Source organism: Lepidochelys kempii, chromosome 8, assembly GCF_965140285.1.
Source record: "Lepidochelys kempii isolate rLepKem1 chromosome 8, rLepKem1.hap1, whole genome shotgun sequence".
Taxonomy (NCBI): domain Eukaryota; kingdom Metazoa; phylum Chordata; order Testudines; family Cheloniidae; genus Lepidochelys; species Lepidochelys kempii.
Window position 1 is genome coordinate 51,932,893 of NC_136387.1, and position 27,777 is coordinate 51,960,669.

At 44.1% G+C, this 27,777-nt stretch overlaps 1 protein-coding gene across 9 annotated transcripts in view; it reads left to right on the forward strand.

Moving 5' to 3' along the window:
- The first annotated feature begins 206 nt into the window (after nucleotides 1-206).
- The window catches only part of FAM20B (FAM20B glycosaminoglycan xylosylkinase), a 48,881-nt gene continuing 21,310 nt past the window's right edge, over nucleotides 207-27,777 (forward strand). For 2 of the 9 annotated variants that reach the window (XM_073356507.1, XM_073356515.1), the window contains exons 1-4: nucleotides 207-345; nucleotides 13,560-14,085; nucleotides 21,497-21,583; nucleotides 24,806-24,915. In XM_073356507.1, the coding sequence (XP_073212608.1) occupies nucleotides 13,709-14,085; nucleotides 21,497-21,583; nucleotides 24,806-24,915 (574 nt within the window). In that variant the 5' untranslated portion in view covers nucleotides 207-345; nucleotides 13,560-13,708. Of the gene's footprint in view, nucleotides 417-904; nucleotides 979-8,557; nucleotides 9,723-11,274; nucleotides 12,910-13,559; nucleotides 14,086-21,496; nucleotides 21,584-24,805; nucleotides 24,916-27,777 lie in introns of those variants that run through there. The other 7 variants (XM_073356513.1, XM_073356508.1, XM_073356509.1 and 4 more) reach the window with 7 other exon arrangements.

The following is a 27,777-nucleotide window of genomic DNA, read 5'->3' on the forward strand; positions in this document are numbered from 1 at the left end:
TCACTCAGGGAAGGGTTAATTGGGTGGGGCTTACACAGACGCCCTGGCTGGGGTGGAGGGAGTTAAATTAGGCACGATCCTATTGGCTGTCAGGGAAATATTGTGGGCGGGGGTGGAAGTCAAGGAGCCGGTCCCATTGGCTGGCGTGTTAAAAGAGCTGCCCTATTCGGGAGCCCCTCCGGGCCTTTCGGTGAGGGAGCAGGGAGAGGTGCGGCCTCATTGGTCGGTGGCGGCGGATGAGGCGGCCTCATTGGTTGGGGCGCCGGACGCCACCATGTTAGACAGCTCGTGGCGCTGTTGGCATTGGCAGCGCCGGCCGGGGATGGCGCGCGGGCGCCGGCCGGGGTGAGTGCGGGGCGCGGGCGGAGCCTTCCGGGGAGCGGCGCGCTGGCCTCTCGCTGGCGGCCCCGGGGCAGGTGAGTGGGGTCGGCAGGGGCAGGCCCGCCGCGCTCGACCCCTTTGGCCTGGGGGCCTCGGAGGGCTGCGGCTGCGGCCCTCCGCTGCGCTGGGCAGAGCTGCCTGCGTGGCTCGGCGGGGACGGGCCCCGTGCATACGGGGAGGGGGCGCCCGGGTCCAGTAGGAGAGCAGCAGCGACCCCCCCGTGCGGTGCCGGGGCGCCTGTGGAGGGCGGATAGCGAGCCCTGGGGGGCATCGGGGTCTCTTCTGGAGGACTCCCCGCTTCGCGGGGGCCGTGTGGCGTCCCGTCTGTAGCCACCCTGCTCTGTTGGGCGATAGGGAGAGTGGCCCCCTCTGAGGGGATCAGTCACCCACCAGAGGTGGGTCTGCAAGGGTGGAAGTAAGTTGCATTGGAAACCTTGAGAGGCTTTACAGTAGCTGCCTGTGGTAGAGACGGGTCTTTAATGCAGTTTTCCCTGCGTTGGTTGTGAGCCTTTCCCAAGCATAGCTGATCATTCAGATAAGAAGATCTTGCTCTTGTGAGAGGTCCCCCAAGAATTCTCCTCCACTTGACTTTGAAAGGTATCTGAATAATACTTGAGGCTTCTGTGATCCTTTTCGTTTTTGCATTTCAAAGCACTTTACAGGCGACAATTAAAGCTATACTCGCATGTCCTAGCAATTCGAAAAATATTATCCCCTTTTGTAGATGGGGAAACTGAGGCACAGAATGGCTTGTCCAAGGTCACACCGCCAGTTGGCGGCAGCCACAAATGGAAAGCGGGAGTCCTGACTCAAAGTTCTTTGCTCTAACCATTAGACAGTACACTATAATTGTTGGTTTCACAGTAACAGCCGTGTTAGTCTGTATCTGCAAAAAGAAAAGGAGTACCTGTGGTACCTTAGAGACTAACGAATTTATTTGCGAATAAATTTTCGTGAGCTACAGCTCACTTCATCGGATGCATGCAGTGGAAAATACAGCGGGGAGATTTTGTATACACAGAGAACATGAAACAATGGGTGTTACCATACACACTGTAGCAAGAGTGATCAGGTAAGGTGAGCTATTACCAGCAGGAGAGAAGAAAAACCTTTTGTAGTGATAATCAAGGTGGGTCATTTCCAGCAGTTGCCAAGAACGTCTGAAGAACAGTGGGGGAGGGAGAATAAACATGGGGGAATAGTTTTACTTTGTGTAATGACACATCCACTCCCAGTCTTTATTCAAGCCTAATGTAATGGTGTCTAGTTTGCAAATTAATTCCAATTCAGCAGTCTCTCGCTGGAGTCTGTTTCTGAAGGTTTTTTTGTTGAAGAATTGCAACTTTTAGGTCTGTAATCGAGTGACCAGAGAGATTGAAGTGTTCTCCAACTGGTTTTTGAATGTTATAGTTCTTGACGTCTGATTTGTGTCCATTTATTCTTTCATCTAGAGACTGTCCAGTTTGGCTAATGTACATGGTAGAGGGGCATTGCTGGCACATGATGGCATAGATCACATTGGTAGATGTGCAGGTGAACGAACCTCTGATGGTGTGGCTGATGTGATTAGGCCCTATGATGGTGTCCCCTGAATAGATATGTGGACAGAGTTGGCAATGGGCTTTGTTGCAAGGGTAGGTTCCTGGGTTAGTGGTTCTGTTGTGTGGTTGCTGGTGAGTATTTGCTTCAGGTTGGGGGGCTGTCTGTAGGCAAGGACTGGCCTGTCTCCCAAGATCTGTGAGAATGATGCGTCGTCCTTCAGGATAGGTTGTAGATCCTTGATGATACATTGGAGAGGTTTTAATTGGGGGTTCAAGGTGATGGCTAGTGGCGTTCTGTTATTTTCTTTGTTGGGCCTCTCCTGTAGTAGGTAATTTCTGGGTACTCTTCTGGCTGTGTCAGTCTGTTTCTTCACTTCAGCAGGTGGGTATTGTAGTTGTAAGAGCGCCCGATAGAGATCTTGTAGGTGTTTGCCTCTGTCTGAGGGGTTGGAGCAAATGCGGTTGTATTGTAGAGCTTGGCTATAGACAATGGATCGTGTGGTGTGATCTGGATGAAAGTTGGAGGCATGTAGGTAGGCATAGCGGTCAGTAGGTTTCCGGTAGAGGGTGGTGTTTATGTGACCATCGCTTATTAGCACTGTAGTGTCCAGGAAGTGGATCTCTTGTGTGGACTGGACCAGGCTGAGGTTGATGGTGGGATGGAAATTGCTGAAATCATGGTGGAATTCCTCAAGGGCTTCTTTTCCATGGGTCCAGATGATGATGATGATGTCGTCAATGTAGTGCAAGTAGATTAGGGGCATTGGGGACGAGAGCTAAGAAAGCACTGTTCTAAGTCGGCCATAAAAATGTTGGCATACTGTGGGGCCATGTGGGTACCCAAAGCAGTGCTGCTGATTTGAAGGTATACATTGTCCCCAAATGTAAAATAGTTATGGGCTGAAGGGTACTGGACAAAGGTCCCCCCCAGCTCTCTAATCTTCAGTAAAAAGGGATTGTTTGAGTGCTGTCTTGTACTCCAGCCACTTCTGACTCAGGTCTCAAACTCTAATACACTACAGTGAAGGTTAGTGTTGTTATACTGTCATTAGACCTCATAGCCTACCTAGCAGTACCGTAAAACCTTGAGACCCCTCCAACAACAACAATTTTTAATGAATCTGTAAACTCAGGGGTTGTACCGTATGATTGCAGAATTGCTAACATAGTTCCTATTTTTAAGAAAGGAAAAAAAAGTGATGCGGGTAACTACAGGCCTGTTAGTTTGACTTCTGTAGTGTGCAAGGTCTTGGAAAAAATTTAGAAGGAGAAAGTAGTTAAGGACATTGAAGTCAATGGTAAATGGGACAAAATACAATATGGTTTTACAAAAGGTAGATCATGCCAAACCAACGTGATCTCCTTCTTTGGGAAAGTAACAGATTTTTTAGACAAAGGAAACGCAGTGGATCTCATTTACCTAGATTTCAGTAAGGAGTTTGATACTGTGCCACATGGGGAATTATTAGTTAAATTGGAAAAGATAGGGATCAATATGAAAATTGAAAGGTGGATAAGGAATTGGTTAATAGGGAAACTACAGTGGGTCCTACTGAAAGGTGAACTTTTGTCAGGTTGGAGGGAGGTTACTAGTGGAGTTCCTCAAGGATCGGTTTTGGGACCAATCTTATTTAATCTTTTTATTCCTGACCTCGGCACAAAAAGTGGGAGTGTGCTAATAAAGTTTGTGGATGATTCAAAGCTGGGAGGTATTGCCAATTTAGAGAAGGACCAGGAAATCATACAGGAAGATTTGGATGACCTTGTAAACTGGAGTAATAGTAATAGGATGAAATTTAATAGTGAGAAGTGTAAGGTTATACATTTAGGGATTAATAACAAGAATTTTAGTTATAAGCTGGGGACACATCAATTAGAAGTAACGGAGGAGGAGAAGGACTTTGAGTATTGGTTGAGCATAGGATGACTGAGCCACCAATGTGATATGGCTGTGAAAAAAGCTAATGCGGTCTTGGGATGCATCAGGCGAGGTATTTCCAGTAGAGATAAGGAGATCTTAGTACCGTTATACAAGGCACTGGTGAGATCTCATCTGGAATACTGTGTGCAGTTCTGGTCTCCCATGTTTAAGAAGGATGAATTCAAACTGGAACAGGTACAGAGAAGGGTTACTAGGATGATCCGAGGAATGGAAAACCTGTCTTATGAAAGGAGACTCAAGGAGCTTGGCTTGTTTAGCCTAACTAAAAGAAGGTTGAAGGGAGATATGATTGCTCTCTATAAATATATCAGAGGGATAAATACTGGAGAGGGAGAGGAATTATTTAAGCTCAGTACCAGGGTGGACACAAGAACAAATGGATACGAACTGGTCATCGGGAAGTTTAGACTTGAAATTAGATGAAGGTTTCTAACCATCAGAGGAGTGAAGTTTTGGAACAGCCTTCCAAGGGAAGCAGTGGGGGCAAAAGATCTATCTTGCTTTAAGATTAAACTCGATAAGTTTATGGAGGAGATGGTATGATGGGATAACATGGTTTTGGTATTTAAATATTCATGGTAAATAGGCCCAATGGCCTGTGATGGGATATTAGATGGGGTGGAATCTGAGTTGCCCAGGAAAGAATTTTCTGTAGTATCTGGCTGATGAATCTTGCCCATATGCTCAGGGTTTAGCTGATTGCCATATTTGGAGTCGGGAAGGAATTTTCCTCCAGGGCAGATTGGAAGAGGCCCTGGAGGTTTTTTGCTTTCCCTTTGTAGCATGGGCCGCGGGTCACTTGCTGGAGGATTCTCTGCTCCTTGAAGTCTTTAAACCACGATTTGAGGACTTCAAGAGCTCAGACATAGGTGAGAGGTTTTTCACAGGAGTGGGTGGGTGAGGTTCTGTGGCCTGCGTTGTGCAGGAGGTCGGACTAGATGATCATAATGGTCCCTTCTGACCTTGGTATCTATGAACAGGAAAACTGCCTTAAGTGATCGTTTTACTTAAAACGATCTCTAAGCATTCAGTAAAAAGAAAAGGAGGACTTGTGGCACCTTAGAGACTAACCAATTTATTAGAGCATAAGCTTTCGTGAGCTACAGCTCACTTCCTCAGATGCATATCGTAAGCATTCAGTGCCGTTCAGTCCGTATTTGGCTGACTTTTCCAGTCTTATGGGTGATCACTCAAGACCTTTTGCTGTGTATCTTACAACAAAAGCAAATAATTTTCTGATGTTTTACCTTATTTCCATTCTACAGGGCCTTTGCAGTTAGATCTAAAATAAACCCCTCAAAACAAACAGACAAAAACCTCCCCACCTTATGTAATTGTATGTAATTGGAAAATTTTGCCTTTTCAGTAAGTTGGTTCCACTTCGAACAGCCGTTATGGTTATGGGGAAGCTTGGAGGTAAAACCTGTGATTCAGCAAATGACATTGTCAAATGGTGAAAAAAATGAAGCAAGTTTTACCATTGAGCATATGTGTTAATATGGCTGTCATAAGAAGCATGGACTCAGGCTCCTGTTAGAGGAGAAAAAAAATAAAATAAAAATGTGAGCCTGGCTCAACATTGCAGGCCAGACCCTTGGCTGGTACAAGTCAGAGAGAAAACAAGATTTATTTCCACTTGCAAACCAAAGTCCCAGGAGAGCCAGATAGATTTTGTACTGTCTTGCACGTTGTCAACAAAATTGGCAGCTAAGATCTGATCCCAGAATCTGTGTTTCTGGTTCTGTAGAGGTGCTAACTACTTTCAGCTTCTGTTGAGGCCAGCGGAGATAGGGTGGGCTCATCATCTGGCAGGATTGGGCCTATTATTATTTAAGATTGCAGATAGATTTTCAGATCTCAGTTTGAGTTTTTAATGCATCTTTTTATTTGTCAGCTGAATAAACTTGTTCTTAGCATCGACACCAAACCTAGAAGGAAATACATGTCCTTTTTTATCAGTTTAAGACCTTTTATACACTAGGCTCCTTAAATTACCCCTTTGCTTATAGCTCCACCAGTAGTAGCAGTAGGGGGAGTTTTGGTGTCTTTAAAAGAATGCTGGTGGTTACTGACATTTTTATCTTCATGTCCGGTTTCCACGCCATAGTGTTAAAATGCTGGTGACCAACCAGTACCTTGTCTCTCCTCAACCTCTCGCTGCTGCTGCCACTGGTGGAGGTACAATGGAAGGTGTTTCTTCAGGAAAAAATTCTAGGATAGGCCCAGCCTCCGAGAACTGCCTGCAGGGCTGTATGGTGGAGGTTGCTACAGACTAAGGGAGACACCGCAATAGACCAGTAAATTCACAGGAAGCCTTAAGCACTAGATCACAAGGGTAGTACAGAACAATCACCAAGTAATGAAAGAGAGGTGGTAAGAGTGTCTGCGAATTCTAATATAATGTTTTTGGGAGTATGTGAATAAAACAATTCTATGCTGACAAGATCTATGTAGGGGACGAGAGGGTAAGCTACCAAGGAATCTGCCAGAATGGAATGGGGGGATGCCAGTAGAAATTGGTCTCTCAAGGCTGAAATAAATTGCACTGGAAACTTTGTTCAGCAAATTTCCCCATATTTACTATGATGAACCTTACAGTCCTGTTCATAGGATATTCTTACACAAGAAACTATGAATATTTAGTAGTGTTGTAGTATTTCGGATGGCTGGAAGCATAACTGGGTTTGAAAAAGAACTGGATACATTCATAGGGGTTAGGTCCATCTATGGCTGTTAGCCAAGATGGTCAGGGACACAACCCCATGCTCAGGATATTGTGGCTGATGTGATTAGGCCCTATGATGGTGTCCCCTGAATAGGGCCTAATCACATCAGCCACACTATCAGAGGCTTGTTCACCTGCACATCTACCAATATGATATGCCATCATGTGCCAGCAATGCCCCTCTGCCATGTACATTGATCAAACTGGACAGTCTCTACGTAAAAGAATAAATGGACACAAATCAGACGTCAAGAATTATAACATTCAAAAACCAGTTGGAGAACACTTCAATCTCTCTGGTCACTTGATTACAGACCTAAAAGTTGCAATTCTTCAACAAAAAGACTTCAAAAACAGATTCCAGCGAGAGACTGCTGAATTGGAATTAATTTGCAAACTGGACACCATTACATTAGGCTTGAATAGAGACTGGGAGTGGATGTTTCATTACACAAAGTAAAACTATTTCCCAATATTTTCCACCCCCCACTGTTCCTCAGACATTCTTGTCAACTGCTGGAAATGGCCCACCTTGATTATCACTACAAAAGGTCGTTCTCTATGTATATAAATCTCCCTTCTGTATTTTTCACTGCATGCATCCAATGAAGTGAGCTGTAGCTCATGAAAGCTTATTCTCAAATAAATGTGTTAGTCTCTAAGGTGCCACAAGTACTCCTTTTCTTTTTGTGAATGCCAACTAACACGGCTGCTACTCTGAAACATGGTCTGAATGAGTATGACAGCTCTTACGTTTTTCAGAGGAGACAAAAGTCCATTTAAGCATGCACTTGAGTACATTCAGAAAATTGTAAGATGCATTTATTCCCAGGCTTATTTCATGTCACTGAGCTATGAAATTCTGGGTCCAGATCTGACTAAGGAGGCCTCTCTTGTTCTGTCTTAATGTTCCTCTTATCTGAAAATCTTAATGACCAAGTCAAAGTCTTGTAAATTATGTCCAGACAATATTGTGACAGGCACCTTAATAGATAATTTTGATTCTGTCCCTGTAATGGCATTGGCCTCCAAGTACAGTTATTTTCCAATTTCTCAGGTGCCAGAGTATACACCCTTTTGCTTTTGTGCTATGCCTGCTGTTTGTTTTTGCTTTTGGAAAGTGGTGCTGGGTTTGCTTAGAGGTGGTTGGTTGGCTGTTGCAGGACCTCAAGTCTTAAGAATATAAATGGATTCCATTTCCTCCACAAGTAGTAGAGAGCTGATTATGGTGTGTTGCCGCCACTGAGAGTGCCAGTTTGGGGAAGGGAATGGTTTAGCTGCTGTTTGGCTATAGCATGAGTAACCTTCCAGTCTGGCAGGAAAGTATTGTGATATGTTTTTATTTAATAAGTGGATGGGAATGCTTTAGTTGAGATGTTTGTGTGCATAATGAATGTGCTTTGGTGTTTTAAAAGTGCTGTAATGTGGGCATGGGACAGGAAGGCTTGGTGTTTGCAAATAATACAGAACTGTCTACAATCAGAGTTGAAATCCATAAGGAATTATCTGTGGGAACTTAGTGAAAAGCAACAACAGCAATATTAAAAACCTGGCATTGTTTTTATTTTCAAATGTTGATTTGTTTTTTCTGGGACATGTCGATGTGGTAACATGGGAGAAGGGTGATTCTTTTCTTCTTGGGGTGTGTACATGGAGTTTACTTAGGTAATAAAACTCTTGGACTGTGCCTTTTGTTTAATCAGCAAGGTTGCTGGAGAATCCTTGAGGGGGCCATTTAGGGATCTGGGGCAAAAATTGGGGATTGGCCCTGCTTTGAGCAGGGGATTGGACTAGATGACCTCCTGAGATCCCTTCCAACCCTGATATTCTATGATAAGAACATTGAGTGAAAGGACTTTCTCAGGCCTTGTCTACACTAAGGGTTTTGTGGACAAAAGTTATGCCAGTGATTAAAACCCAGTATAATTACATTGCTTGTACATGTTTTCACAATGCTCCTTCTTTCAGCAGAGCACGTCCACAGTTGGTACTCTAGCATCGACAGAGAGAGCAGTGCACTGTGCAACTCACCACCTTCTGCAGCCAGGTGGTGTGGGAAGGCGGAATGGGTCACAGTGTATCATGGTAGGGGCTCAACATCCCATGATCCATTTTTCCATGGGCTTCCGACTGCGTTTCGAGGCATTTTTCAACGATCCCTGTTTACTGTGCACCCGCCATCTCTCTGAAAGGATGGATCCTGCACTGCTCTCTACTGTTGTCACTGTTATGAACACGTTATGGCTCGTCATGCAGTATATCATGAACACCCAATCTGAACATGAATCAGAGGTGCCTAACCTGCTATGAGCCCTGGAAAGAAACAACACCAGATTACTTTTGACATTCACGGAGCAGCTGGATGCGGAGGATCGTCGCTTTTGGGCTCGGGAAACAAACACTGAATGGTGGGATTGCATCATTATGCAGGTCTGAGTTGACAAGCAGTGGCTGCAGAATTTTCAGATATGAAAGCCACCTTCCTGGAACCGTGTGCAGAGCTCACCTCAACACTGCAGCGCAAGGACACCAAAATGAGAGCTACCCTCTCAGTGGAGAAGCGTGTGGCAATTGCTGTATGCAAGCTGGCTACTCCAGACTGCCAGTGGTCGGTTGCAGAGCAGTTTGGAGTCAGGAGGTCCATCTTTGGGGCTGTGTTAATGCAAGCGTGCAGGGCCATTAATTGCATACTGCTACGAAGGACTGTGACTCTTGGCAATGTGCATGAAATAGTGGATGGCTTTGCAGCAATGAGATTCCCTAACTGTGGCAGGGCGATAGATGGCATGCATATCCTGATTTTGGCCTTGGACCATCTTGTGACAGAGTACATCAATAGAAAGGGGTGCTTCTCTATGGTATTGCAGGCACTTGTGGATCTCTGTGGCCGTTTCACTATCAACACGGGGTGGTCCGGGAAGGTGCATGACGCATGCATCTTCAGAAATGCTGGACTTTACAGAAAGCTGCAAACAGGGACTTTCTTTCCAGACCAGAAGATTCAAATTGGGGATGTTGAAATGCCCATAGTGATCCTGGGAGACCCAGTGTACCCCTTACTCCCGTGGCTCATGAATCCTTACATGGGAAACCTGGACAGCCACAAGGAATGCTTCAACAACAGGCTGAGCAGGTGCAGAATGATGGTAGAATGCGCCTTTGGCAGATTAAAGCACACTGAGGCTGTCTTTATGGCAGGTTGGACCTAAATGAGGAAAATATTCCCATGGTCATAGCAGCCTGCTGTGCGCGCCGTAATATTTGTGAGGTTAAGGGGTTAAAAGTTTTCCCTGGGGTTGAGCACCTGGTGGCTGATTTTGAGCAGCCAGATACTATGGCTATTAGAGGAGTACAGTGGGGGGCAGTTCAAATCAGGGAGGCTTTGAGGTACCATTTTGACAATGAGATCCAGTAATGTGTCATTACAGCACTCTGCCATGCTTTGTTGCTGCTTTTCATTAAAATTTTGTAGATTCCTGACCGTGATTTGTTCTCGGCAAATGATCGAATTGCCACTGAGTATTAATTCCAGCAGCAACCACCATGTGTAGGAGACAAAGAATAGTTATCTTTCACAGAGTATGTTTTTATTAAATACCAATTAACAACACACACAGAAGGCTTGGTGGGAAGGGAGATAACAATGAAGGGCAGTGTAGGTGCCTGTATAAGTGGTCTGTTTTTCAGAAGTGTTTAACACCAACAGCTCCCTTGGAAATCAAAGGAATCTGTGGTTGCTCAGCATTTCTAAGAATCAGGCCACTTATATATAGGTACCTAAATTTTAGGTACTCAGTGTGAGACTCTTTCACTTAGTGCTTTAATCTGTCCAGTATTGGGATAAATAAAGCATAAATAAGTGTTTCCATTGTAGATAGTAGTGGTTCTGAAGTGGGCTATATGATTCAGTGTTAACTCTAATAAACCTCTGAGATATTTTAAAAAAGGAAACAAAAGAAAGCAAGTTCCTATACTAGTTACATTTAAAATAATGAAGTGAAATAAAGTGAATGAATGAAGAAATAAATAAAGATATAGTGAGTTGAAGATAAAATTCTGTTCATGTTAATCTGCTTGGTCTTTTTGTTAAGATCAAGATGAGTGTTTAATGCAGGGGTTCTCAAACTGGGGGTCGGGACCCCTCTGGGGGTAGTGAGGTTATTACATGGGGGGGTCGCAAGCTGTCAACCTCCACCCCAAACTCCGCTTTGCCTCAAGCGTTTATAATGGTGTTAAATATACAAAAAAGTGTTTTTAATTTATAAGGGGGGGTTGCACTTAGAGGCTTGCTATGGGTCACCAGTACAAAAGCTTGAGAACCGCTCGTTTAATGTCGGGGGGGGGGGGGGGGGGCGGCTGTCTTACACTGCAATGTTAGATTGAGCTCCTAACCCAACTCCCATCCACATACACACATCTCTAGCTCAAGTTAAGTGGTGCTTTAAGTTTGAGCTAGTTAACCATAAGTCAAGGGGTGATTGGAGCTCAAATGCTGCTAAAACTCTAGGACAGGGGTTCTCAAACTGGGGGTTGGGACCCCACGGGGTTGCGAGGCTATTACATGGGGGGGAGGGGGTTGCAAGCTGTCAGCCTCCATCCCAAACCCCACTTTGCCTCCAGCATTTATAATGGTGTTAAATATATCAAAAAGTGTTTTTAATATGTGGGTGGGGGGGGTCACACTCAGAGGCTTGCTGTGTGAAAGGGGTCATCAGGACAAAAATCTGAGAACCCCTGCTCTAGGAAGTAATGCATTGGTGATATAACACTGATTATAACTCAGCAGCTGTTAATCTAATCATTATGTGTAGTTTGAGTGGTGTTTTGCAGTGTGGTTACTCAAACTAGCTTGCATGGAGTAACTCTAGTGTACTAATTTGAGCTAACTGTTGCAGTGAAGATAAGTCCTGTATCCTGCACTTGCAGGAGTATGGCCTTTTTGGTCAGGTGAAGGTTTGCCATCAGTACTGCTGATTCCCATTGCCAACCTGCATACCACAAACATTCTGTTCTGAGAAATTCTGCCCTTCCTAGATAGAACTGAAGGAGGAATTTTAGCTTATGTGAATGTCCTGGCTCATTTTCGATCAGTACCAGTAGAGGTTCTTTTTATAACTGGCAGATCAGATAAGTATTCTATAGATAAGGTGCCTGTAGTGCTAGATTGAAACAGCTCAGGCATTTGGCCTCCTTTTTAATTCTTCCTTTTCCCTTCATGTAATTTGGTGTGTTGAGTGACTAATCACATTAAATAAGTTATTCACACGTCCGCTGCATGCAAGTTGCCTTTACAATGACATTGTTTACATACTAATATCTGCAAACCGGGGCTATCAAGAGTGTTTGAGACGCAAGATGTGTGACCAGGAATGAGCAATCTGAACTGAGCTGTCACCTCACAAATGAAACAAACTGAAAATGATGGGGCTAAAGTTACTATATTTTATGCTGCACATTTAAAACTGTTAACCAGTTACACAAGGAGTCAGTTTCAAAATATGGAGATCTGTTGATGGGTGTGGAACTGCTTGTCCCTGCCTGTAACTTTGTAATCTGGTTTAAAAGTGGGTCAGCAGGCTGTCCCCCATCTTACTGTTTTAGTCTAACATTAAGATTTTATGCAGGAATGCTCGTACTGTGCCTCCCTGAGGACAGCAGTGGTGACTTGCAAAGAGCCCAAGGATATCTATCTCATTAAAACAAAGTAGATTTGCAGCTACATTCATCTCTTCAGTGCAGGGTATATATATCAGGTCACATACTGATCTTCATATGCAATGTAGTCCATCTTGATCTGAGCAAGCAGGCCACAACTTTCATGCTGAAGATGAGGGTGGCTGTGATCTGCATTTGGCCAGTGGGATGCACTTTGGCTATCCTTGTGTTGTAGATGGTAAAACTGATGGTAAAATAACTTAGCAAGTGCACGTGTATTACTTATTTCTTGAATAAGTAACTCATCCATTTATTGCTCATCGCAGTGAGCATCTACAGCTTAGGGTGCAGTTTGTGGCCATTTTGGAAAAAAATAGTTTACGTTCCTATGTGCAATCTCTGCCAGCTCCATGAGTGTCCCACAGTGATGGAGATGTCGTGTCAGTTTTCATTTGCTTTCTGGTTATGTTTAATTAATAATGTAGGAATATTCTTTTCTTGACTTAATTTAACTAGATTTGATTAACTGCTCATCAGATGGGCCTTAATTGATAACGATTTATCAGGAGAGACTTATTGAACAGGGAGATGTCTTGCATCTGTCTTAAATATGAAGACACACATGTGCTACAGCATAGTTGCTTGGGCTGAAGTTTCAGAACAAGGTGATTTTTTTTTTTTTTACTTCCTTTGTGTCTGTGAGGCTGTTGATTGTCTGTTGTTTGTCTCTCCTCTATTTGCTTGCTCTGGAGATGTTTGTGGCTATCACTTTTGCAACCTGCTGTGAAGGATGGATTTAATATACTGGAATTGATGTCACACTTCTGATTTTCTTGGGGGCAGTGCAGAGAACTTGGGGATATTATAAGGACCCCCTTTTTTTTTTTTAAAAAAAACAAGACTTTTCTGCTTTTAAATGTGATGCCATCAACTTAAATAATAATTCTTTCAAAATGTTTTTCCTACTGTAGTTACAACCAATTTTAGTTGTTACAAATGCAATAATTAGATAATGTTTCCTATATTTGGCAGCCTTTTGTGTATATCGTTTGTTTAACTGTATCAGTCCATTTCCCTTGTTTGTGTGGGGCGTTCACACAGCAACAGGGGAGAGTATTTACAGAAGAGGAAAATGGGATTGAGAAACCACAAAAATTAGCAGGAAAATTTGGGGCTGGGGTGCAAATGCAGAACTCTTTAACATGCTTAGCAAAAATGACTAGATTTTGAGTTGATGGTACCAGAGGATAGGTACCTGTGAAACTTAAATATATATACATATATTATATATATATTTTTTTTGGTTAATTTGTAGGGGTACCAGAAGATACTTCAGTGATGATAGACCCACAAGAGTGAAAATTATGAATGAAATGCATTAACATCCCCCTTTGACCCTGATCTCTAATAGACTTCTTGTAGCCCTTGGAAGAGAGGGTCAGGGGAGAAGGGTTGAAGGTCACCATGAAGCTAAAGCAGCGAGTGGTACTGCTCACCATCCTCCTTGTCATTTTCATTTTCACAAAAGTTTTCCTCATTGACAACTTGGACACTTCAGCTGCCAACCGGGAGGACCAGCGGGCCTTTCACCGCATGATGGCAAGCTTGCGTGTGGAGCTAGACCCCCGACTTGATCATACGCTGCAGTCCCCCTGGGAGATTGCCGCCCAGTGGGTGGTACCACGGGAAGTGTATCCCGAGGAGACGCCAGAGCTAGGGGCTGTTATGCATGCCATGGCTACCAAGAAAATTATAAAAGCTGATGTGGGCTACAAAGGGACCCAGCTGAAAGCTTTGCTGATACTTGAAGGGGGACAGAAAGTGGTCTTCAAACCTAAGAGGTAAATATATCTATCAGTGACTGGATAAAACACCCTATTTAGGTTTTTTCCTCCCTGTTGATTCTTTAATTTGTGAACTGATATATGTCCATATTGCATATGATGCAGTCTAGCATTCAGAAGGTGGAATCGAGCCATGCTGGCGATTTGGTAATATTCAGCTTGTCTGCCAGCTGAACTTGAGATGTTCAGCATTGACCTCCAAACCCAACCTCTCTATAGTTCAGAGGCATAATCAACAAGGTTGGTCAAACCTTGCATTTCTGAACACTGGCTTCTGACCAGTGTTTGCTGGCCAGATGCCAGGTACCTGAAGAGGATTCATGTAGCATTCCACAGTGAGAGGCTAGGTGTCATGATCTGGGTGCCTTATGGGAGTGAGACTCGGTGTGGGGGTGGGCGGGCAGGAAGTGGAAATTGATGGTCATCTTCAAACTAGGCCTAGAAGGCTGTGTTGCTAGCTGTGGAATGTAGTGTTTTACGTTTTTCCTTGTATATGTCAATATGGAAATTGCATTTCTGCCTTGATTGAACATTTTCTCATTCCACCATAAGGCTGCTTATGTGACTTGTGTATGCCTGTAATGCCTTCTAAACTAACTTTCCTTTAGGAAAAGGTGGACTGCTGGAATTTTCAGTAACATTTCTCTAATGGCCACTTGCACAACTGGTTTGGAGTTCTATCATGGGGCTGTACTATATTGAAATAGTATGAACTTTTTGCATTGAAGTGGTGGTGATGCAGCTTACACAGGATACTGCATGCATATTGTAAATACCATGTCTTGTTACTGTATTTCTATAGTGCTTTTTATACAACTGAATGCCATAAAGAACTTCACAAAGCCTTAAATTACATTCCAGTAATGGAATGTCTGTCTGCAGGCCGGCAAAATGGTTGTACATATCAAGGACATGTACAACCAGGAATGTTTTTAGGAACACCAGACAATTTGTGGTGGTATGCAATGCGTGTGAGAAAAGAGGGGATGCAGAGGGGAATTTTTGGCAAGGATGTAGGAGTTTATCCCTGCCTCTTTTTCATAGGATTCTGGAAGTTTTTAAGCAATTGCCCACACTCAGCTTCAGAGCAGGTAGTCAGGTTCTCTATTTACCATCTTTCTGATTGAATCCAGTAGATCTGCTGGAGAGTTAGCAGACTGAGTGGGCAGTCAAAAAAGTAGAGCCCTGTGCGGATACTAAATCTATATCTGCGGTTATAAATTGGTATCCACGGAGCTGCAGGGCTCTGCCAGGAACCGCAGCAGTGGAAGCAGCAGTCTGGTAGGCTGTTGTTCCCAGGAGCAGCTGGGGTGGGTAGCATGCTCACCGGCAGCTGTCCCTGGTCTTGCTAGTGCAGTTAGTAGGGCTGGGGGCGGTACAACCACGCTGGAGGAGCCGCTGGCATGGTGCGCTGGCTCTTGAGAATGTTATGAACCATTAGGAAAGGGATAGATGAGAAGATAGAAAGATGAGAAGATATCTTAATGCCACTATATAAATCCATGGTATGCCCCATCTTGAATACTGCATGCAGTTCTGGTCACCCCATCTGAAAAAAGATATATGACTATTGGTAAAGGTACAAAGAAGGGCTACAAAAATAATTAGGGGTTCCATATGATTAAAAAGACTGGGACTGTACAGCTTGGAAAAGAGACACCTAAGGGGGGGGATATGATAGACATCTATAAAATCATGAATGGTGCGGAGAAAATGAATTGGAAAGTGTTATTTACCTCTTCACGTAACACAAGAACCAGGGGTCATCCAATGAAATTAATAGGTAGCAGGTTTAACACAAACATAAGGAAGTACTACTTCATACAAGGCACAGTCAACCTGTGGAACTTGTTGCCAGGGGATGTTGTGAAGGCCAAAACTGTAACTTGGTTAAAAAAAAGAAATAAATAAATTCATGGAAGTTAGGTCCATCAATGGCTATCAGCCAAGATGATCAGGGACACAACCCTGGGTATCCTAAGCCTCTAACTGCCAGAAGCTGGGACTGTATGACAGGGGATGGATCACTTGATAATTGCCCTGTTCTGTTCTTTCCTTCTGAAGCACCTGGCACTGGGCACAGTCGGGAGACAGAGTACTGAGCTAAATAGACCATTGGTCTGAAGTAGTATGGCCATTCTTATGTTCTAAAGCAAGGATTTGACTGGACCTCACCTCAGGGTCATAAGTAGGGCTCAGTGACCTGGGACCTCCGTGACTTCTGCAACGGCCAGTGCAGCTGATCCCAGGGCCACCCAAGCAGCTGGCCCCGCAGACTGCTGTAGTGGCTCTGAATCCAGCTTCTCAGGCGGCCCTGCAGCCAGCCACACCAGCCACTGCTGGAATGGCCCCGGGACCAGCTGCTACTCTGGTGGCCCCTGGCAGCTGGCTCCTGGGATTGCCTGAGCAGCAGTCCCAGGGGCAGTGGGAGCAGCCACAGGTCAGCAGTGGTCCTGGGGCAGCTGGAGCAGCGGCTGGCCCCAGGGCTCCCCCACAGTGGTGGCTGAAGCAGCCGCTGGCTCCCCAGGACTCCCCCCACAGTCACTGATGTTGCAGGCTCCCCCTCTGGGAGCATCCTGTTTCTTGCCCCGCCCCTCAAGATTCAATCAGATATTTATGGTATAAGTAATGGACAGGTCACAGGCCACGATTTTTTGTTTCTTGCCTGGGACCTGTCCATGACACTTACTAAAAATACCCATGATTAAATCATAGCCTCAGCCCTGGTCTACACTACGAGTTTAGGTCGAATTTAGCAGCATTAGATCGATTTAACCCTGCACCCGTCCACATGACGAAGCCATTTTTGTTGACTTAAAGGGCTCTTAAAATTGATTTCTGTACTCCTCCCCAAAGAGGGGATTAGCGCTGAAATCGACATCACCGGGTTGAATTTGTGATAGTGTGGATGCAATTTGACGATATTAGCCTCCGGGAGCTATCCCAGAGTGCTCCATTGTGACCACTCTGGACAGTACTCTCAACTCAGATGCACTAAACAGGAAAAGCCTTGGGGACTTTTGAATTTCATTTCCTGTTTGGCCAGCATGGCACAGGTGACCATGCAGAGCTCATCAGCAGAGGTGACTATGGAGTCCCAGAATCACAAAAGAGCTCCAGCATGGACCGAACAGGAGGTACTGGATCTGATTGCTGTATGGGGAGATGAATCCGTGCTATCAGAACTCCATTCCAAAAGACTAAATGCCAAAATATTTGAAAAAATCTCCAAGGGCATGATGGACAGAGGCTATCACAGGGACCCGTGGCAGTGCTGTGTGAAACTTAAGGAGCTAAGGCAAGCCTACCAAAGAGGCAAACGGCCGCTCCGGGTCAGAGCCCCAGACATGCCGCTTCTATGATGAGCTGCATGCAATTCTAGGGGGTGCCCCTACCACTACCCCACCCCGTGCATGGACTCCTGCAAAGGGGGAGTCTCATGCAACAGGGACGAGGATTTGGGGACAAGGAAGGTGAGGAGGAGGAGGATGAAACCGTTCTCCCTGGCAGCCAGGAACTGCCACACTGGATCCAATACTCTTCCCAGCCCTCCCAAGGCGGGCTCCCGGACCTTGAAGGCAGAGAAGGCACCTCTGGTGAGTGAACCTTTGTAAATATAATACATGGTTTAAAAGCAAGCGGGTTTAATGATTAATTTGCCCTAAAGACTTAGGATGCATTTGCTGCCAGTACAGCTACTGGAAAAGTGTTAAAGTGTCTGGGGATGGAGTGGAAATCCTCCAGGACATCTCAATGAAGCTCTTCTGGAGGTACTCCCAAAACCTTTGCAAAAGGTTTCTGGGGAGGGCAGCCTTATTCTGTCCATCCATGGTAGGACACTTTACCACGGCAGGCCAGTAGCATGTAGTCATTGCATAACAAAGCATGGCAGTGTATAATCCCGGTAGTTGCTGGCATTCAAGCAAAATCCATTCTTTATCTCTCTGTATTAGCCTTAGTAGAGTGATCTCATTCATGGTTACCTGGTTGAAATAGGGGAATTTTATTCAGGGGACATTCAGAGGTGGCCGTTCCTGCTGGGCTGTTTGCCTGTGGCTGAAAAGAAATGATCCCCGCTGTTTGCTTCACCTCTCCCCAGTGGCTATCATCCCAGAGATTTGGGTGTGGTGGGGGAGGGTTAGTTGGGTTTGCAGTACACGTTAACCTGAAAACCGCAGCCCCTCCTTTTAAATGGACAGCCCATTTTAAATGGCCAACCCAATGTTCATTTTGTGCTTTCCTGCACTCTGACGTTACTTGCCTCCATGCATTTTGCTGAGCTCTTTCAGTGCGGGAGGACTGCATGAGCTCAGAGAACATTTCATCGCGAGTGTGGTTTTTTTTCGCTGCCTTATCTGCGCTAGCCTCTGGGATGGAGACGATAGGGGGAGCGTTGAAACATTTGCAGCTGCGGGAGGGGAAAAAAGGGAGAGTAGTATTTAAAAAGACACTTTTTAGAGAACAATGGGTAGACTCTTTCACGGTGAACCAAGCTGTTAACATTACATAGTACATGTGCTTTCGGTACAAGGTCGCATTTTGCTGCTTACATTGAGGGCCTGCCGGTTTGGTGTGAGAGATCACACATGCACGGCTGGGCACCAACGGGTGTTTGGTATGGGAAATAAGGGCGCTGCTGTTTGAAACCATTCCCACATGTTATGAAGGTTAAAGAAGCCAAAAGACTTTGGCTTACCATGGCTGCCTGCAAGCTGAATTCTGTTGCCCGGCCCAGCGTGCTTTTAAACGTCCAAATGCACATTCTACCACCATTCTGCACTTGCTTAGCCTATAGTTGAACAGCTCCTGACTACTGTCCAGGGTGCCTGTGTATGGCTCCATGAGCCATGGAATTAAGGGGTAGGCTGGGTCCCCAAGGATAGCTATAGACATTTCAACATCCCCAATGGTTATTTTCGGGTCTGGAAAGTAAGTCCCTTGCTGCAGCTGTTCAGACAGACCAGAGTTCCTGAAGATGCGAGTGTCATGTATCTTTCCCGGCCATCCCACGTTGATGTCGGTGAAACGTCCCTTGTGATCCATCAGTGCTTGCAGCACCACTGAAAAGTACCCCTTGCGGTTTACGTACTGGCTGCCAAGGTGGTCCGGTCCCAAGATAGGGATATGCGTTCTGTCTGTCACCCCACCACAGTTAGGGAATCCCATTGCAGCAAAACCATCCACTATGACCTGCACATTTCCAAGAGTCACTACCCTTGATAGGAGCAGCTCAGTGATTGCGTTGGCTACTTGGATCACAGCAGCCGCCACGGTAGATTTGCCCACTCCAAATTGATTCCCGACTGACCGGTAGCTGTCTGGCTTTGCAAGCTTCCGGAGGGCTATCGCTACTCGCTTGTGAACTGTGAGGGCAGCTCTCATCTTGGTATTCTTGCACTTCAGGGCAGGGGAAAGCAAGTCGCAAAGTTCCATGAAAGTGCCCTTACGCATGCGAAAGTTTTGCAGCCACTGGGAATCGTCCTATACCCACAACACGATGCGGTCCCACCAGTCTGTGCTTGTTTCCCGGGCCCAGAATCGGCGTTCCACCACATGAGCCTGCCCCATTGCCACCAAGATGTCCAAATTGCCGGGGCCTGTACTTTGAGAGAAGTCTGTGTCCGTGTCCTCATCACTCTCGTCACCGTGCTGCCGTTGTCTCCTCGCCTGCCTTTGCAGGTTCTGGTTCTGAACATACTGCAGGATAATGCATGAGGTGTTTACAATGCTCATAACTGCCGCGGTGATCTGAGTGGGCTCCATGCTTTCCATGGTATGTCATCTGCAGGAGAACAGAGTTGCAGTGGAAGCAGTGGCTGACGACAGATGCCACGAGAATAGATATTTATAGAGAATGACGAGAGGACCTGTGAGGTGGATTCATGAGAGCAGAGTTGCAGCAGAAGCGGGAGCCCATGACAGCCAACATGGAGAAATTCGCTATCGAGATGAGCAGGAGAGCAGATTTGCAGCTGAAGCAGTGGATGATGACGGTCATATAGAGGACCTGGAAGGTGGATTCATGGCACCAGGAGTGCAGAGTTGCATCGAAAGCGGTGGTTCGATGACGACGGTTAGCAGTCCTACTGCACTGTCTGTTGAAAGCAGTATGGCGTCCGCACGGAAAAAAAATGCGAAACAATTGTCTGCCGTTGCTTTCACGGAGGGAGGGGCGACTGATGACGTACCCAAAACCACCCACGACAATGTTTTTGCCCCATCAGGCATTGGGAGCTTAACCCAGAATTCCAATGGGTGGTGGAGATGGCAGGAACTGTGGGATAGCTATCCACAGTGCAATGCTCTGAAAGTCAAGGCTAGCGACAGTACTGTGGACTCACTCCGCCGACTTAATGCGCTTAGTGGGGACACACGATCAACTGTATACAATCGCTTCCTAAAAAATCGACTTCTATAAATTCAACCTAAATCTGTAGTGTAGACATACCCTTAGTCATAAATTATCCTCCCACCCAAAAGGTGAGTCACGATTAAAGCACACTAGCAGATATTGTGGCAGACATACACTGCTGCTGTTCTGGATAGTCCCTAGGGCTATTAATTGTCTAACTTGCACTAACTAGCTGCAGATTTTAAGGATTATTAGATCATTAGTATATCATGTGCCATAAAATTTCACTCTGTTACTAGGATCAGTATGGGGGTAACTTGTGTTTGACTAAAGCATATCTTATAGAAAGGCATCCAGTCTTGATTTGAAGACGTCAGGAGATGGAGAATCCACCACTCTCCTTGGTAATTTGTTACATTGGTTAATCGTCTTCAGATTAGAAGGCTTTTTTCTTTTCTTTTTTATTTTTAAAAACAGTGAATTTGTCTGGCTTCAGCTTCCAGCCACTGATTCTTGTTATGTCTCTTTCTGTTAAAGAGCCTCTTAATTCCTGGTATTTTTGCCCTAGGAAGATATTTATTCACTGTAATTAAGTCACCTCTCAGTCTGTTTATACATGCAAGGATTGCATTAGTACTTTTTACATCTAGGAGCTGATGTTGAGTTTTGTCCACTATGACTTCTAAATCCTTTTCAGAGTCACTACTTCCTAGGATACAGTCCCTGATTCTATAGGTATGGCTTGTATCCTTTGCTCTGAGGTGTATGACCGTGCATTTTGGTTGTATTAAAACTCATTTTGTTTGACTGGTCCCAGTTTACCAGGAGATTCAGATCAATGTGTGACTGCCCTGTTCTCACTATGTACCTCTCTACCAATCTTTACACTCTTTAATATCAGTCAACTCATTCCTCCTCTCCCACAAGAAATCATTTTGGAGGTGACCCAGAGCCAATTTCACTTCAATGATTCTTGCTCATGTGACTCTCTTAACTTTACTGAGGAGAATCCCCCCATAAATCATTTTGTTTTTCCATTATTCATTGCATTTACAGATATGCCAGAGACTACGTAGTAGAAGGAGAGCCATATGCTGGATATGACAGACACAATGCGGAGGTGGCAGCCTTTCACTTGGACAGGTATGGAACTATTGGGTTAATTATTTAATTATTCTCTTGTTTTTATTTTGTTTTGTCTTGTTTTTTGGCACCAGCTCACTTCAGAGAGGGTGCCTGAGACATTGATTTCCAACCGGCTCATTGAGTAGAACAAAAAATGTTGTAAAATGTGATGACATGATAGAGTCCAATGAGCAAGGTTTCTGCAAAGGAAATAGTATCACCCTAACTTATTAGAATGCTTTGCACATGTCAACAAAGTAATGGATAAAAAAGAACAAGTTGGGCACAGTTTACATAGACTTTCAAAGGGTTTTAATTAGGTTCCTCATGAGAGACAGCTAAAGAAACTAAGTAGTCTTGGGGTGAGAGGTAAAGTATTATCATGGATCAAAAACTGACCAAGAGACAGAATAAATAGTCAATTTTCATCTTGGCAAAAAGTGCATAATGAGGGTGCCTTAAAGTTCTGTACTAGGTCTTGTGTTTAGTATATTTGTCAATGATCTGGGAAGGGGGGTGAGCAGTGAGAAAGCAATTTTTTCAGATGATATAGTGTTATTTAGGTTAGTCAAGTCCACAGAAGACTGTGAAGCACATCAGAGGGACCTAACCAAGGTTGGTGAATGGGCAACATGATGACAAACGAAGTATATTGATGGTACACGCAGAGCAATTCACGCTGGAGGGAAAAAATCAACTACTCATATACCTTAGAAGGGTCTAAATTAATTATCAATTTGGGAAATGGGCCTGGAAATCATTGTGGACCGTTCAATGTGAAGACCTCAGCTCAATGTGCAGCTGCAGTCAAAAAAACAAATACGATGGTAGGATACGTAAGGTTGGAAAATACTATGGAAAATATTGCTATTCAATTATATGAATCAGTGGTGCAGCTTCATCTAGAATACTGCCTGCAGTATTGGTCACTCCATTTCAAAAAGGCTATTACACAATTAGATGGGGTTTTAGAAAAGGGTACAGAAAATAATTGGGGGGAATGGAAAAAAAACTCATATGAAGGAAAAAGTGAAAATGTTGGAATCCCTTACTTTAGAAAGGAAGTGGTGAATAAGAGGGGACATGATAAAAGTATACAAAATAATGAATTATCTAGAGAAGGTAGATTAGAACGTTCTGTTCTCCTGTCTCATAACACAATAACAAAGGGAGATTAAATGAAATTGAAAGAGGCAAATTCAAAACTGATAAAAGGAAATATGTTTTCACAAAACATGCAATTCAGCTGTGGAATTCATTGCCAGAGGATATCACTGAGGTTAAAAACTGAGCAAGATTCAGAAAGGGATTTGGTTACATAGTTAATACTACAATAGCTTTTAGAAGAGATATTAAGCCAATTGTGAACTGCTAGGAACTGGGTGGTTTCTTGCACCTTTCTCTGACTTGTCTGGTGCTGGACTCTGTTGGAGACAGGATACTGGACGTTGAACCATAGGTCTGATCTGGCATGACAGTTGCTGTGCTCCAATTCCTGTGTTGAATTGTACAAAAGCAATACATATTCAGACTATTTTTGCTGTGAACTTTATGCCAGCTTTCTTTCATATTCCACAATCAGGGAGGTAAAGTAGGGTCTATTTTCCTGCATGGGGCACAGCGGTATCCTTTCTCAGCCACACTTTTTTCTACTGTTTGGCAATAGGATTATATTGGACTAAATAGAGTAAAGTTTCTGTTTCTATAAGGGATACTGCCCCAACGCCATTGGGTTCTTGTTCCTCTAGGCTGTCCAGTGAGAGATCGGATTTTGGATCTACTTTTCCTCATAATTTACAACCTCTTCAGGACTTGTGTAGCAGGTGCCTACCTTCTGTTAAGAAGGTCTGATGGGAGTTATTTCAGAGCTGAAAATTGTTGCTCCTAGATCTGTGGGAGGGGCCTCTGTGGAGCATGAGTTTGACACCTGGGGTGGATCGGGACCACTTGTACTACTTTTTTTCTGGCATCCACAGCAGCTTCAAATTGTGCAAATTGCAAGCTTGCTTCTTTTTTTTTTTTTTTTAAGTATGTTTCTTGCAGTTATGTTGGAAAGATGACCTCTTGAATATGATTCCATGTAGTGCTGTCTTATACCTAAGCAGTAGTTCTGGTGAGGTGTGAACTGGCATCTTTCCCATTCATCACAATAGGGTGCTAATATTTAACTCTGATGCTGACACTTCAAAGGATACCTCTTTTAAATAGTCTTAATTCTGTGCCCCTTCACATATCACATTTGCTCATAGAAATTGGATAATTGCACACATCCAAATCTGTTGAACTCTTTTACTATCCTGTATATCTCCAGCATGATTTGTTAAGACGAACATTCTTCTTTGCCTATTTTGAATAATACTTTGCATTTCTTTTGGGCTTTCTGTCTGAGGATCTAAAAGCAGTTTACAAACGTTAAAGAACTAACCTTCATAGTACCTCTGTGAGATAAATATTTCCATTTTACAGAGGGGACAACTGAGGTATAAAGGTTAAGGGTGGGTCTTTCAAACGTGCTTAAGTGAATTAAGAGTGCAAGTTGTATTGATACTTGTGCTCCAAACTCATGTAGGCACTTTTGAAAATCCCACCCTAAACACCCAAGTTGCCTGTGGTCACACAGTAAGTCTAACAGACACAGGAACAGAACTCACTGACAGACTTGTGCTTATCTGCTAAACTATCTTTCCCACCTTTCTTGTGTTTCTGAATGTCTTTGTGTTTTCCAAAGACACCCAGTTCTCTTAAAGTAAGGGTTTAAATTACAATAGAGTTTATCGGGTCGTTTCTGGGAATTAGTATAAATTATCTTTCCATGTGGCTAGCCCAAGGCCCTGTGTTTTTTGCTTTGAGCTGCTACATGAGAGACCATATATTTTGTGGTATGAGGTCTCATTTCCTGGGCTGAGTTCTGTGAAGACACTGTATTTGGCCCTTGAAGAAAAGGTGTATCTCATGCTGCTGTGCAGTGACCACTCAGACCAATATAGGAGCATTGCTGATGGGCTATAAAAGGAGTCTCGTACATCCAGCCTTCCTTAGCCAAAGGAAAGTCTTGAAAGAAGATAAAGTACAAATGGTGAAGGATTAATTTCCAATGGGATTCCAAGCTTAGCACCTGCTGTAAGGCAACCATCTTTGATTTTGCACAGTGGCTTGGAGGTCTGATGTGGTTTTTAGATTTGAAACTGCTATCCCTGTTAAAATTCTCATACTTTGTCACCCCTCTTCCCCCCGAAACAGAATTCTGGGTTTCCGACGAGCTCCACTGGTGATTGGCAGGTTTGTGAATCTGCGTACAGAGATCAAACCTGTTGCAACAGAGCAGCTGCTGAGTACCTTCCTGATGCTCGGTAAGTGGGTTCTAGGGATTGTGCAGCCCATTGAAAATAAGCATGTTAAATAATAATAAAAAAAAAAGAGCAGTGGGAAACTGGCATAACTGTATAACAACTACTGTATAGGAACCTGATAAGCTGCTTCCAGCCCTTCGGAGGGATCTTAACACTGGTATAACCTTGTTTGGTGGGGAAAAGCTGGAGGGGAATTATTTTTCTACAAAAAATACTTTGGTTTACCTGTAATTTTTGTATGTTCCTTTTTGCAGATATTTGTTTGAATAAGTATTTTCTCCCTAATGTCAGAAGCAGTCAGAAGAATTTAGGAATAGACCTGAATTGAAAAAATGGAATTATATTTTACTCTGAGTAAACTGAATGGACGGTTGGAATGATGTGGCTTGCTAATATACCAAATGTTGTGTGTGTAGCACCAACAGTGTGCCTGGCATAGCAACATGGTTATGGAACGGGATAAGATGTCCATCATTAGATGTCCCAGAACAGTTTCATACGTTTAGTTTATAGTAGTAATGTTGATGGGGTATTTTCTAGGGGTTAATGGCTCAAGGGCAGAGTCCTGCCAAGTGGTCATTATGCCTCAGAAAATGCCCTGTGCTACAACCATTAGGACTTTAGTCAGATTATAAAGTATATTATTTCTTTGTCAGAAAACTTATTTAGAGACAACTGTTCGTTAACAATTTATTGTATTTATGTATGATAGGCAGGGCTGGTAGCACTTATTATTAAGGTTGTCAGACACTTCCAGTTATAAGACTCTATTTTCAGTTGCTAATAATTCTGCCAGACTTCAACTGTTCAGGCTGAAATATACCATGCCAGGTCTCTGCCTTATGCTGAGGTTGTGTGAATTTTTGAAATTTCAGTCAAAATGGTTCAGCTGTTTCAGAAAATGAGGCTAATGAAAAAATGTTGTTTCGCCTTTGTTCAAAAATTCAGGCAACCTTTTTTTTAAAAAGAAGGGGGGGGAGCTCTTGTCCCCCCATTCTGTGGAATAGCAACTTGAAATTTAGAAACATGGTGGCCTTTGTGTCAGGGATATGCGTTTGACTAAATTTGGCCAAGTTATAAGCCTTTTAAAAATTTTAAGATTCCATCCCTGCTAGGCATACTGCAGCCAGGGCTTGAAGGAGGACTCTCTCTTTCTCTCTCTCTCTCTCTCTAGTTGCAGCTGTGGGCTGTGCTGTGGCTGGGAGTGTTACATGGAGCCAGTGTCTCATTTGGTGTCAATGCTCCCTTTGCTAATGCCAAAGCAGCATGGAGGGGGAATCTGTCTGATTTGAAAGCAAAGGGGACAAGAGCCAAACCTAGGGTGATGGGGTGCAGAGGAGTGGGTCAGGACAAAGAGTCGGGGCAGTGTGTGGGGAGATTGGATTAGGAGCTAGGGTGGGGGACTGAAAACAAATGGGGATGGGGACAAGGTGGTAGGGGACTGGAGGTTGGGAGAAAAGAAGCAGATTAAATGGGGAGCTGAGAGGGGAAACTGGGGATGAGGAGCCAGAAGGTGCAAAGGAACTAGGACTGGCTGGGCAAGAGACTGGGACTTGGAGATGAGGGTGAGACAGATTGGAGGGATGTAGCAATGGGAGTCAAGATGAGGGGGCAAGGGCAGGGGCAGGGAGGGACAGGCAGAAGAGCCTTTGCCTATTAGAACACAATCCTCTCCAGAGCCTGGAATGGAATATAAGATTTCCGAGTCTCATCATTTCTCTGCTGTCAGAAGCAGTGAAACCCACTGGCAAAGTGTCCCATCCACCACCCTGCCCAGAACTAGTCTACATAGAGGATGACAACCTATTACTGCTATCAGCTACTCCATTTGCTCAAATGGCAGAGGTCTTTGCAATAGATTTAAGGGATCCAATCCTGCAGATGATCCAAGTAGGTGTCAGAATGGTAGAATTTCTTTCTTTTTCCCCCCCAATTTGCTTTTTTTTAAACCTAGGATGTAACACAAAATCATAACATAATTAAGATTGCAAAGCCAAGCACTCAAAAGTGACGAAATGCCAGAATTAAGATTGCCTGTGGAACCTTAATTTGATCCCTTTGTGCGTATACAATATGATAATATCTAGTTATGTGATCAAATACTATTTTTTCCACTAGACCCCTCTCTCATTCACTGCACTGGATGTTAGTGCTCACTTAATGAGCAACTAATTCAGTGTTTTGTTTTCTCTTCATTGTTCAATGTCATAGTCACAGAATTTAAGGCCAGAAAGGACCCCCAGGTCATATATTCTGGCCTCCTGTATATCATAGGCCACCAGCCCCCTCATGCTAAACCCAACAATTGAAATTAAATCAGGCTATTATGTGCTACAAGCAGAGACTAGGAAGGGCAGAGACCAGGAAGGACAGAGATGAACCAGTGCCTGAGTCCTTTGCAATGGCAGGGGAAAATGTAAAGGAGGTATATCCAGATAATCCTGGCAAGCGAGCCGTGCCAGGGGAAGTCACGTTGCAGGGGAAGGCAAATACCCCACAAGATCACTGCCAACGCAACCTGGAGGATGATTCCTTCCCAACCCCACATATGCAGTCTGTTAGACCCTGAGAATGTGAGCACAGGAAATTTTTGAATTTTCTAATGTCTGAGTGCTTGACTTCACAAACTTAATAATGTTCTTCTAATGTAGTTTTGTGTGTGTGTGTGTGTGTGTGTGTTTTCCCTTGTCTATTCAGTGGATCCTTTTAAAGTGAGCTTTTCATCTTGTCAAAGATGAATGATTTCCAGTTGGTTATCTCTCTTTCTTTTGGAAAGAAGTTCCAAATGGAGAAGTTTTGGCTTCCTCTTCCTTCCCTCAAGAGGAAGGCAAAATGAAGTGAACGCCTGTTGAAAGGACTTCT